The sequence below is a fragment of the Pelobates fuscus genome, chromosome 1 (genome assembly GCF_036172605.1).
Source record: "Pelobates fuscus isolate aPelFus1 chromosome 1, aPelFus1.pri, whole genome shotgun sequence".
In the NCBI taxonomy this organism is placed as follows: domain Eukaryota; kingdom Metazoa; phylum Chordata; class Amphibia; order Anura; family Pelobatidae; genus Pelobates; species Pelobates fuscus.
The window spans coordinates 154965851-154979264 of NC_086317.1; the positions used below are offsets into that span (position 1 = coordinate 154965851).

General features: G+C 41.8%; 1 protein-coding gene across 2 annotated transcripts in view; it reads right to left on the bottom strand.

Annotated features, from left to right (window-relative positions):
* LOC134608294 (tigger transposable element-derived protein 1-like) overlaps positions 1-13414 on the bottom strand; it is a 151367-nt gene that overhangs the window by 2469 nt on the left and 135484 nt on the right. Inside the window, exons 13-15 of one of the 2 annotated variants that reach the window (XM_063450997.1) lie at positions 8470-8502; positions 2715-2787; positions 358-426 (exon numbers count right to left, since the gene is read on the bottom strand). In XM_063450997.1, coding sequence (XP_063307067.1) covers positions 358-426; positions 2715-2787; positions 8470-8502 — 175 coding nt within the window. The remainder of the gene's footprint in view (positions 1-357; positions 427-2714; positions 2788-8469; positions 8503-13414) is intronic. The other variant, XM_063451005.1, reaches the window with a different exon arrangement.

A 13414-nucleotide genomic window follows, 5' to 3' on the forward strand; every position in this document is an offset into this window, starting at 1 on the left:
ATGTTTTCAGCTACAGTATCTAGAAATTTTTAATACAAAAAAAAAAAAAAAGGTTAAAAAAATGTACAAACCTTACATTGGCCAAGAACAAAAAGCAGTATATATTTTGTGGAAACTTTTTTTATGGAAACTTTATGTATATGTTAGCAAATGGCTTGTTAATAGTTATTGTTATTTATTAAATATTCCCTATTGGTTTTAGCTATAAAGTGTTTTTGCACAAACATGCTAGTACAGCAAAGCCAAGGCACTTCGAGCAACATTGCACAATGCAGGTGATAGTAACACTTCTAGGGAGAACCGCCAAGTCAGGAAGATGATTCATTGCTGCACAATGACAAGCATGGATATACCTACATTATAGTTTGATCTACAGCTTTCTCATACTTTGGTAATGTGTTTTGGAGAGTTTCAGCATTGTATATACTGGATAAAAAAGAAACAAAACTACCATTTGGAAAAATAAAATCACATTTGAGCAAACAATTAAAACATTTTTTAAGGAGATGCTTTTCACTTGAAATAAACCAGAAAAACATCACAACATGCTGATAAAGTATTCTAATTGCTTTCTGTAATGTGAGATAGCGATGTATGGGTTAATTTAAAGAAAACTATTTTCCGCAATGTACCAATATCAAAAGCTGTCTAGCGATATATACCCAGTGCTAATTGCACTTGCAAAAAAGTCCTGGATTCTAGATCAACAAACTCCTGACTGGAATTAGGATAAGAAAAACAGAGAATAAAATAGCTTGAGAATGGGCAAAAGTTTGCATAAAGCTCAGCAGCTTGCCAATTGGTTAGTCCCCCCTGCTCAGGTCTCAAAAATGTTTTTGCTCACTTGTGCCACTACTGACAGAAACTGTACAAATTACGCATACGACTGATCCCGCCCACGAGGACCGTCCAGATCCAAAATGCTGGCAAGTTTCATCTGTATGAGGGATGCAGCCTTGACGATTGTTTCGGCCATCTTTGGGCCTCATCAATAAGGTGTAGCGGATACTCCTCCAGGCACCGTGAGCATTGGGTCCACATCTGGATTACCCTTTAACTTAGGGAACTTTGTAACAAAAACAGAGAATGTGAGAACCTGTGCTTACTAAGCCTGGAGGGTTATCACATACAGCTTGCTGACGAGGCCCAAAGTTGAAGGCAAGAATTGTACGGGGTTGCTGCATCTATTGTGCAAGATGGAACTGGCCAGCACTTTGGATCTGGACTGCTCTCATGGAGCAAATATGTTTGAGACCTAAGCAGGGACTAACCAAAGGCCACGCTATTGAGCTTTCTTTTAGCTTTTGCCTATTCTCGGAGTTCACATATGCTCTGTTTTTCGTGCAATACAATTGTTTGCAATTACACTTACTACAACACTTATAAAACTTTGACAACTAAAAAAACCAAGTGACTGGATAAGGTTCCTGGAAGTACTGGTCTGCTTAGAGCTGCACGTTCAATACTTAGCGGTCTTATGGTAGAGCTGGGATTCAAATGTACACTTGTGTATACAGTCAATAAATGTATTACAAAAACTTATATTTACAATGCTGCAGATTACATTTTTCTTTCAAATGATTGTTTGCTGAATAAATACTACTGTCAAAAATCCGAAACCGTTTTATGTCAAAATATTAAATGCATTCTCCTTAAAAAAAAAAAAGAAGAAAAGTTAAAATAAAAGGCATATACATTTTTTTTAAAGGAAAAACAAAGCAGACATGCAATAGAAAAAAAAAAGAAACAAAAAAAAAAAAAAAAAGAAAAGGTTTGCCACTAAATTATTTACTCAAATAAACAAGAGTAAGGCAAAGATCACTGGATGCAATGTGATAAATTAAATCTGGCTTGAAGCAGGAGGAAAATTACTGTTTAAAGGGAAACAGTAGGAACCATAACCATTTCATCTGATTGGATTGGTTTTAGTGCCTGGAGGTCACTGGCACTGTCCCATTCAGCATTAAAACCGGTTTCATTTTGAATGGACAGACAATGTAAAGAGTTCAATGAGAAGAAGCAGTTATAGAGCCTAAAGTGTCCCTTTAACCCCTTAAGGACCAAACTTCTGGAATAAAAGGGAATCATGACGTGTCACACATGTCATGTGTCCTTAAGGGGTTAAACGTACAATTGTGCATTAAAAAAATGAAGGGGAGGAAGAGAAAAGTCCTCTCCAGTAAATAGGGGTGTTGAACTCACTAATGTTAAAACTCACTTTTTACTGGTTTCTAAGATTATGGCACAGTCTCCAAAAATAGATTAATAAGATATCGAGAAATGCAGGATACTCGGAATTGCCAACTGCTATAATATTTGGTTTACCAATAGTATGCTAAATAAAAATCAATTGGCTTTTCTCTATAGATCTGGCAAAATCCTAGGTTACAGACAATATTCTTTTTATTAGCGTAACAAGTTTGATTTGCTAGGTTAAAAAATTACATATACACATATACACATATATATATATATATATATATATATATATATATTACCAATTTATTTTTACATAAATATCAAGGCAGAATAAATTGCAAGTTAAGCAAAATACTATATATTTGTATATTATATAAAATATTTTTTTTAAAAGCTTTACAATGAGAACTACAGAACAAGTATCTGATAATAGGGTTACTACATGGGCACAGAGGGTAACATTCCCAGTGACAGAACATCTTCATGGTTTATTAGGTGCTAATAAATATTCTTACCCTCTTTTTTTCTTATGGCAGCACAGACAGATAATGACCACAAGAATACAAACTATGACAGCTACAATTATTCCTTAAAAGTAAACAAAAGAAAAATACACAACATTAAAAGTAGGAACACAACCTTCCAATGTGCAGAGATTACACATTGTCATAACATATTTAATTCAACATACAATACACATAAAAAAGGAAGAAGCACTGTGAGTTAAGAAGGCTTTCTGCAACATAATGTTTTCATTCTCAGAATGTAGAAGGCATGAAAGTGCTCCGAGACATGGGCAATGTGGTGCAAACCTCATGGATGGCTCAATGTCAACTTGTGGAACTCTCAGAAAATAGTTTTCACAAGATTCATCTATTAGACCAGGGGTCCTCAAACTCCGGCCCCCCAGATGTTGCTGAACTACAACTCCCATGATTCTCTGGCTATCTATGTAATTCAAAGAATCATGGGAGTTGTAGTTCAGAAACATCTGGGGGGCCGGAGTTTGAGGATCCCTGTATTAGACAGTCATACTTGTGGATTGGTGTACATAGAAACAAAAAACAAATAAATGTAAATAGGGAAAAAATGTCTATCACCCAAGCCTAGTATCGCAAAACAGTTTGATACGGTCATGCAATGGATCTGAAACTATTTTATTAAATTATTTCAAAGGGTGCCCCTAGAGCTAATCACTAGCAAATAACAGGCTTTATTTAGGTTTATCAAAGATTCCCCAAGTGGACACAGGAACTTACCGTATATACTCAGGGCCGGCGCCACCTGTAAGGCGACCTAGGCAGCCGCCTAGGGCGCAACTTACCAGGGGGCGCCGGATCCCTGTCCCCGCTGCGCCTCCTCATGCTGCGCCGCCTGAGCGCTTTAGCAAGCCCCAGGCGGCGCAGCACTGCTGCATGGAGGGCGGCCGGGTTTGTGACCGGCAGGAGGGAAGCGCAGAGCGCTCCCTCCTGCCGGTCTCTCCATGTAGCGTGGCCGGGCGGCGCGGAACGCGGGACAGGAACCTTTGTTTCCTGTACCCGGCCGCCGACGGAATGACAGGAGGTTCCTGTCCCGCGTTCCGCGCCGCCGGGCCACGCTACATGGGCAGGAGGGGAGGGTAAGGACCACTAAGGGAGGGGGGGTTAAGGACCACTAAGGGAGGGGGAGGGGGGGTTAAGGACCACTAAGGGAGAGAGGGGGGGGGGGGTTTAAAGGACCACTAAGGGAGAGGGGGGTTAAGGACCACTAAGGGAGGGGGAGGGGGGTTAAGGACCACTAAGGGAGAACGGGGGGGGGGGGGGGGGTTTAAAGGACCACTAAGGGAGAGGGGGGGTATAAGGACCACTAAGGGAGGAGGGGTGGTTTAAGGACCACTAAGGGAGGGGGGGGGTATAAGGACCACTAAGGGAGGGGGGTTAAGGACCACTAAGGGAGGGGGGTTAAGGACCACTAAGGGGGGGGGGGTAAGGACCACTAAGGGAGAGGGGGGGGGGGGTTAAGGACCACTAAGGGGGGGGGGGGGGTAAGGACCACTAAGGGAGAGGGGGGGGAGGTTAAGGACCACTAAGGGAGAGGGGGGGGGGGGTTTAAAGGACCACTAAGGGAGAGGGGGGGTATAAGGACCACTAAGGGAGGAGGGGTGGTTTAAGGACCACTAAGGGAGGGGGGTATAAGGACCACTAAGGGAGGGGGGTATAAGGACCACTAAGGGAGAGGGGGGGGTATAAGGACCACTAAGGGAGGGGGGGGGGTTAAGGACCACTAAGGGAGGGGGGGGGGGTATAAGGACCACTAAGGGAGGGGGGGTATAAGGACCACTAGGGGAGGGGGGGTATAAGGACCACTAGGGGAGGGAGGGGGGGATAAGGACCACTAGGGGAGGGAGGGGGGGATAAGGACCACTAGGGGAGGGATGGGGGGATAAGGACCACTAGGGGAGGGATGGGGGGATAAGGACCACTAGGGGAGGGATGGGGGGATAAGGACCACTAGGGGAGGGATGGGGGGGATAAGGACCACTAGGGGAGGGATGGGGGGGATAAGGACCACTAGGGGAGGGATGGGGGGATAAGGACCACTATGGGAGGGATGGGGGGGATAAGGACCACTATGGGAGGGATGGGGGGATAAGGACCACTATGGGAGGGATGGGGGGGATAAGGACCACTATGGGAGGGATGGGGGGGGGATAAGGACCACTATGGGAGGGATGGGGGGGGGGATAAGGACCACTATGGGAGGGATGGGGGGGATAAGGACCACTATGGGAGGGATGGGGGGGATAAGGACCACAAAGGGAGGGGGGGTATAAGGACCACTAGGGGAGGGAGGGGGGGTATAAGGACCACTAGGGGAGGGATGGGGGGATAAGGACCACTAGGGGAGGGATGGGGGGATAAGGACCACTAGGGGAGGGATGGGGGGGATAAGGACCACTAGGGGAGGGATGGGGGGGGATAAGGACCACTAGGGGAGGTATGGGGGGGATAAGGACCACTATGGGAGGGATGGGGGGATAAGGACCACTATGGGAGGGATGGGGGGGGGATAAGGACCACTATGGGAGGGATGGGGGGGGGGGATATGGACCACTATGGGAGGGATGGGGGGGATAAGGACCACTATGGGAGGGATGGGGGGGATAAGGACCACTATGGGAGGGATGGGGGGGGATAAGGACCACTATGGGAGGGATGGGGGGGGATAAGGACCACTATGGGAGGGATGGGGGGGGATAAGGACCACTATGGGAGGGATGGGGGGGGATAAGGACCACTATGGGAGGGATGGGGGGGATAAGGACCACTATGGGAGGGAGGGGGGATAAGGACCACTATGGGAGGTTGGGGGGGATAAGGACCACTATGGGAGGTTGGGGGGGGATAAGGACCACTATGGGAGGTTGGGGGGGATAAGGACCACTAGGGGAGGGGGATAAGGACCACTAGGGGAGGGAGGGAGGGGGGACAAGGACCACTAGGGGAGGGGGGGATAAGGACCACTAGGGGAGGGGGGATAAGGACCACTAAGGGGGGGAAGGACCACCAAAGGGGGGTAAGGAGGGAGGACTACTAAGGAGAGGGGAGGAGGGTGATTACCACTAAGGGGGTGGGGGGAGTAGGGGAAGGACCACTAAGGGGTTTGTGAGAGGGAGGACCACTAAGGGGTTTGGGAGAGGGAGGACCACTAAGGGGGGAGGGGGGAGTGAGAAGACCACCAAGGGGGACTGCAGAGGGACAGGGGGCTAAGGGAGAGCACTAAGTGACAGAAGGGGAGAACACGGAGGGACAGAAGGGAAGGGGAAATCAATAATTGAGGGGAGAGCACTATGAATTTTTTAAAATAAAAGAAAGAGCTGTTCCCATCTCAGTCCCTATCCTACCCCACAAACCCTCTCTTTTACACTACACACATACACAATGCATCCCCCCCCACACACACAGAAACATACAATGCATTCCTACTCACACACAGACACACCCGAAACACACAATTCATCCCTTACGTTCTCTTACATAATTAATGCACCCCTTACAGACACACACTGCATTCAATTACATACACAGAAACAAACCTTGCACCCCTTACACACACACACACACACACAGAAACATACAATGCATTCCTTACACGCAAACACACACTACATCCCCTATCAACACACTACATCCCTTACACAAATTGCACACATAAAACATCCCCAACTCATGGATGGGCCATGTAGGTGGATTTATGGGTGGGCATTGTAGGCGTATGCCCCCTGGGGGCCCAGACCTTGAGCTGTGTAAGGGGCCCTAAAAAATGGAGCTGCTTCCTGTTCGTTAATTGTTGTGAGCACTGTTAAAAACAGTCTCCAGAGAGCCTCTTCTACACCAGACCTGTGGAGCCAGACTGAGCCCATCATCAGCCTCTTGTCCTCATCTGGTGGTAAGTAGGCAATCCAATATATTATTAGTGGCACTAATCTCTAATTTACCTCACATTAAATGGATACTATAGTCACCAGAAGCACTACAGCATAATGTAGTGGTTCTGGTGTCTATAGCCTGTGCCTGTAGGCTTTTTAATGTAAACACACTGTCTTTTCAGATAAGACACTTTGTGAAGACTGGCGTTGGCCCATATGGCAGAGCATATGGGCGGGGCATTGTGATGTCACATGGTGGGCTGGACATATGGGGGGGGGGGGGGGGGGCGGCAAGTTTTTTTTTGCCTAGGGCGGCAAAAATCCTTGCACCGGCCCTGTATATACTCGAGTATAAGCCGACCCGAATATAAGCCGAGGCCCCTAATTTTACCCAAAAAAACTGGGAAAACTTATTGACCCGAGTATAAGACTAGGGTGAGAAATGCAGCAGCTACTGGTAAATTTCTAAATAAAATTAGATCCTAAAAAAAATATATTAATTGAATATTTATTTACAGTGTGTGTATAATGAATGCAGTGTGTGTGTATGAATGCAGTGTGTGTGTATGAATGCAGTGTGAGTGTATGAATGCAGCGTGTTTATGAGTGCAGCGTGTGTATGAGTGCAGTGTGAGTGTATGAGTGCAGTGTGAGTGTATGAGTGCAGTGTGAGTGTATGAGTGCAGTGTGAGTGTATGAGTGCAGTGTGAGTGTATGAGTGCAGCGAGTGTATGAGTGCAGCGTGTGTATGAGTGCAGCGTGTGAGTGTGTGTGAGTGTGAGTGTGTGAGTGTGAGTGTGTGAGTGTGTGAGTGAGTGTGTGAGTGTGTGAGTGTGAGTGTGTGAGAGTGTGAGAGTGTAAGAGTGAGTGTGTGAGAGTGTGAGAGTGTGAGAGTGGCAGAGCCTTGGTGGGGGGTGGGTGTTTTTTTTTATTATTTAAATTTTTATTATTTAAATTTTTTTGTTATTATTATTAATTATTATTTTTATTTATTTAATTATTATTATTATTGTATTATTTTTTTATTATTTAATTATTTTTTTTTTATTATTATTCATTATTTTTTTTTCGTCCCCCCTCCCTGTTTGATATATGGCAGGGAGGGGGGCTCCTTCCCTGGTGGTCCAGCATTGGCAGTTCAGTGGGGGGAGAGGGGGGCTGGCAGAGCTGTAACTTACCTGTCCTGCAGCTCCTGTCAGCTCTCTCCTCCTCCGCGCCATCCGTGCAGCTCCCTCTGTCAGCTCACACTGTAAGTCTCGCGAGAGCCGCGGCTCTCGCGAGATTTACACTGGGAGCTGGCCGAGGTGCTGAACGGACGGCGCGGAGGAGAAGAGAGCTGACAGGAGCTGCAGGAGAGGTAAGTACAGCTCTGCCAGCCCTCCTCTCCCCCAGTCTGTATTATGGCAATGCAAATTGCCATAATACAGACTATTGACTCTAGTATAAGCCGAGTTGGGGTTTTTTAGCACAAAAAATGTGCTAAAAAACTCGGCTTATACTCGAGTATATACGGTAGATCCCTAACAGTGTTATAATAAATCATTGATTAGTATTAATTTACAGGAGAGGGGAATGACCATCATTTAGTCAATCTTGCAAGTGATAAGGCTTTTGAAATTAATGATCCACCAAAAGGGTGGATAGTGCATTCATGCTATTGGATTGCATGTAAAATTCAGACCACATATGGACTGCAGATAAACCACGGGATAATTACTGATCTAGTAGAGTAGTGGTATAAAATAATTTTTAGGTTTAGGATGCATCCATTTGCATCCTTATTAAAGTGCTGGTGAATCGCTGTATGAGAAGATGATAAAAAAAAAATATCACTAGGTTAGAATGTAACCAAGTGTACTTACCCACAATCAGCCCAGTGGGAGTAGGTGGACGTTCTGAAACAAAAAGAATAAAAATAACATTTTAAGATAAACATCACGAATAGCTCTGTTATATGACAATACGTCGTCCAATAATGTCCTTGAATATTTACAATGGAGAAATTTATAGTCATATCATTTAGAATTAAAAAATTAAAAAATGCTGGGATCTTTCATACACAAAAAGAGCAAATATACACGATGAGTGATAAACCGTATTTCTGGGATTATTGTTTCCTTTATTAACAATGTAATATTTTCCCCTATCCTTCCTATTGGTTATCCTAACAACACACATTTAATTAGTATTAAAGGACCACTCGACAGTGCAATTTACGTAAAAAAAAAAAAAAAAGCAAAAAAATGGAATTGTGCATGTAGCTATTGGGGGTTTATCTAAAAAAAAAAAAAAAAGGTTTCCAAAGCTGCAGTTATAATGACTTCTCTGAAATAGACTTTGATTTAAAGTGACACTATAGTCATTAAAAATGAAAAGTAATTAATTTAGCTTAAGAATGCAGTATTGGTGTTTATATATATATATATATTGCCTCTTATGTCTCACTGCTCATTTATTAGTTATTTCACTAGGTTTATACTACCCTAGGCACATCTCCTTGCATGTGACTTCCTAAACACTACCTGTAAAGAAACATCTAATGTTTAAATTTCCTGTGTTGCACAGTGTGTTTAATTTAAAACTTAACTAATGCACTGTTAATAGCTTGCAGGAGCTTACTGTTTGTAATATATAGCATACTGTTTCAATATACAGAGCAGGATACAAAACCTTATAAAGCAACTTAACACCTGATTGAATATGAAATCATATATTTTCATGCAGGCTGTTTCAGTCACAGCCAGGGGAGGTGTGGCTGGGGCTGCATAAACAGAAACAAAAGTAATTTAACCCCTTAAGGACTGAGCCAAATGTACACATTGTGATCAAAACTAAACGTAAACAAAATCTGGAATTTGACTATATGTCTGTCCAACCATAATTCACCTCTTTCATATTAAGTGCACCAACACTCATTAAATATTATTTTATTCAGAGGAAACAAGGTTTTAATTTTACATCAAATATTTAGCTATGAAACATAATTCAGTATGAATAAAATATAAAAAAATGGGAGAAAATAAGATTTAAAAAAAATGTTTTTTAGTTCTACGTGACATTTTAACTGTGAATGTCATAATACGGTTTGCTTTTAATGCAATAAAATCTACAAATTTGTATTCAGCGATGTCTCACGTGTAAAACAGTACCCCCTATGTACAGGTTTTATGTTGTTTTGGGAAGTTACAGGGTCAAATATAGCATGTTACATTTTTCAGTTTTTTTCACATTGAAATTTGCTAGATTGGTTATGTTGCCTTTGAGACAGCATGGTAGTCCAGGATAGAGAATTATCCCCATGATGGCATACTATTTGCAATAGTAGACAACCCAAGGTATTGAAAATGGGGTATGTCCAGTCTTTTCTAGTAGCCACTTAGTCACAAACACTGGCCAAAGTTAGTGTTAATATTTGTTTGTGTGTGAAAAATGCAAAAAAGTAATTTGATCGCCAATTTTGGCCAGTGTTTGTGACTAAGTGGCTTCTAAAAAAGACTGGACATACCCCATTTGCAATACCTTGGGTTGTCTACTATTGCAAATGGTATGCCATCATGGGGGTAATTTTCATTCCTGGGCTACCCTATGGTCTCAAAGGCAGCGTAACCAATCTGGCGAATTTCAATGTAAAAAAACTGAAACGCATGCATTATATTTGACTCTGTAACTTTACAAAACACCATAAAACCTGTACATGAGGGGTACGGTTATAATAGGGAGACTTCACTGAACACAAATATTAGTGTTTCAAAACAGTAAAATGTATCACAACAGTTATATCGTCAGTGTAAGTGCCATTTGTGTGTGAAAAATGCAAAAAATTTCACTTTCACCGACGATATCATAATTGTAATACATTTTACTGTTTTGAAACACTAATATTTGTGTTGAGCAAAGTCTGCCAACTAAAACAGTACCCCCCATCTACAGGTTTTATGGTGTCCTGGAAAGTTACAGGGTTAAATATAGTGCTAGCAAATTAAATTCCCTGGACTTTCGGCCTGGGTTGTCAGGCAGGTCCCACAAATTGTAAATAATAAAATGACCTAATTATGTAAAATTATTACATAAATATATATGTAGAATTATTATAATATATATATATATATATATATACATAACCGTTAAAGTGCAGAAATCAGTTATTTTGCACATTATCTAGGTTAAAGTGCCGAAAATTGTTTCATTTCTCAAATATTTCTCACATTACCTAGGTAATCTGCAAATTACCTAGATAATCTGCACATTACCTACTAGGCATTCGTTAAAGTGCAAAAATCAACTTAATACAATCACGAATCCAGTTATTTATTTATTTGTCGATATCTAAGAAGAAATGACAGTAATTTAATGGGGTGGATAGCTACCTGAGTTAATAGGATTAACAGCGAACTTGGCACAGGAAAGGGTTACTTACAATAAGGAGAATAAAAGATAAGGGAGGATTGTCTGCCTGAAGATGTCCTGATATAAAACAAATATAAATCTGGTCTTGAGTAGCTTCAAATGACTGCATTATTATGGACATTGCAATGTCTAAAATTGGGAGAGATGGAAGCATTGCTCACATGGGCTGTAACACCCTCCATTGCTCTGTAGGGATATTTCTCTGGTGAATTGTGACATGGGGGGTGGGGGGTGGGGGGTGGAGATGGAGAAAGATAGAAGAACAGTTATGGGACTGTCTCACCAGATGCAGAGAAAAATGAGAGGAATATGCTCCTTTGATAGTCAATCCGGACAATTTGTGATTTTGTTGCTGCATGAAACTTTTCTCTCATTTTGGTTTCGCCTGTTTCTCTCAGTTAAACCAAAAATGATGAGAGAAACAAACAACTTTTGCACTTTAACGATATGGAAGCCGTTAATGTGCACATTATCTAGGTAAAGTGCGGAAAACTCTTGATTCCGCACATTAGCGGAGCAAATCAGTTAATCTGGAGATTAGCTAGGTGATGTGCACATTAACGGATTTCGCACTTTAGCGGTAACATATATATATGTTACATTTAAAGTGCAGAAATCAGTTAACGTGCACATTACCTAGTTAATCTGCAGATTAACTAGGGCGATCAGTTAAAGTGCAGAAAATGATTTAATTTCTCAAATATTTCTCACATTACCTAGGTAATCTGCAAATTACCTAGATAATCTGCACATTACCTACTAGGCACTCGATAAAGTGCAAAAAAAATAATTCTGTCCTCCATCTCTGAGGGGCTCACAGCTCTGGAGGACTCCATGGTGTGCATAGGCTGCTGTTCTTGTCTAGTCCACATACCTCTTCAAACAGTTAACCCAAACTGGTAAGAAACGAGGAGCCCCCACCACCACAAGAGAGCGAGCGCTTCCTGCACATTATGCAGCAACACCCTGAAATGATCCCAGCAGATGCTCTCCACTGTTCTCAATATCATCATATATTTGAAGACTGTCGGAATCAGTGGTCCATGAGTAGACCTCTCCTTGGTCTCATTCTCCCTAATGAGAGAAGTATTTCTCGGACTTACGGAGCAGCATTGTTAGTAGCCAGCCCCTCTGAGAAGCAACAAGCCATGCATCTATGCTTTGAGAATTTGATGGTGGAGGGCATTGAAAGGAACTTGCTCACAAAAGAATCGAGACAGGTTCACACAGAATCTTTCTGCCTTTAGACGAGAAGTGAACGACTCTGCAGAGACTGCACTGAAAGGGTGAAACAGGTTCTGCTGCGAGGACGTTTTGTAATAAATAATTTCCTCTTTACCGAGGGAAAGAAACAAACTTTTGCACTGAAAGGGTGAAACAGGTTCTGCAAGGTTGTTTTTTGTAATAAATAATTCCTCTTTTACAGAGGGAAAGAAATAAACATTTTGCACTTTAACTATACGGAAGCAAACTCTTGATTTCGCACTTTAATGGAGCAAATCAGTTAATCTGCAGATTAACTAGGTAATGTGCACATTAACGGTATATATATAATTTTTTAAAATAATTTTTATTTATATATAGGTATATATAGTGATATATACGTATATACTTATGCATATAGATATATATATTATTTTGTTCTACGTGTATTCTGCTATCAATATATATATTAATATCAATATACAGTTAGAACGAAATGACACATTTTATTTTTTAACATATTTACATATTTATTTATATTATATATAATTTTATCATATTCTACGTATATTTTGAGATTAATATATATAATTATATATATATTAAAATACACCGACAGTATGTATGTATATATATACACGCACACACACACACTTAGATCATATATGTATGTATATATATATATATATATATATATATATATATATATATATACGATCTAAGTATATATTGTTTTTTTTTGTTTTTTAAACTGTGTTTTTTTTCAGGCAGCAGGGGGACTACCTGTAATCCCCTGCTGGCACTGCAGTGGACGGCTATTCCGTCCATGTGATCGTGAGGTCCTCGCGATCACATGGCCCAGGAGGGCCAGAACTGCAGCAGGTGGGATCGCGGCGAGCGGGTAAGTACATAGGACGGCGGGGACGTGCTATGCCGCCTGCCGTTGTTAAGAGTCGGTTCCCAAGGATGGCATAGCACGCCCTCCGTCTTTAAGGGGTTAACTCCTAATTGTCAGATGAGATTGTGCAGTGAGACTGCAGGTGCGTGATCTATACGCCAAAACTGCTTCATTAAGCTAAAGTTGTTTTGGTGACTATAGTGTCCCTTTAATATTGTTGAATAAGCATTCCAAATTATTTCATATTTTTGGATAAACTTTTAAAATGACTTTTTGATCATATTAAAATACACATATAT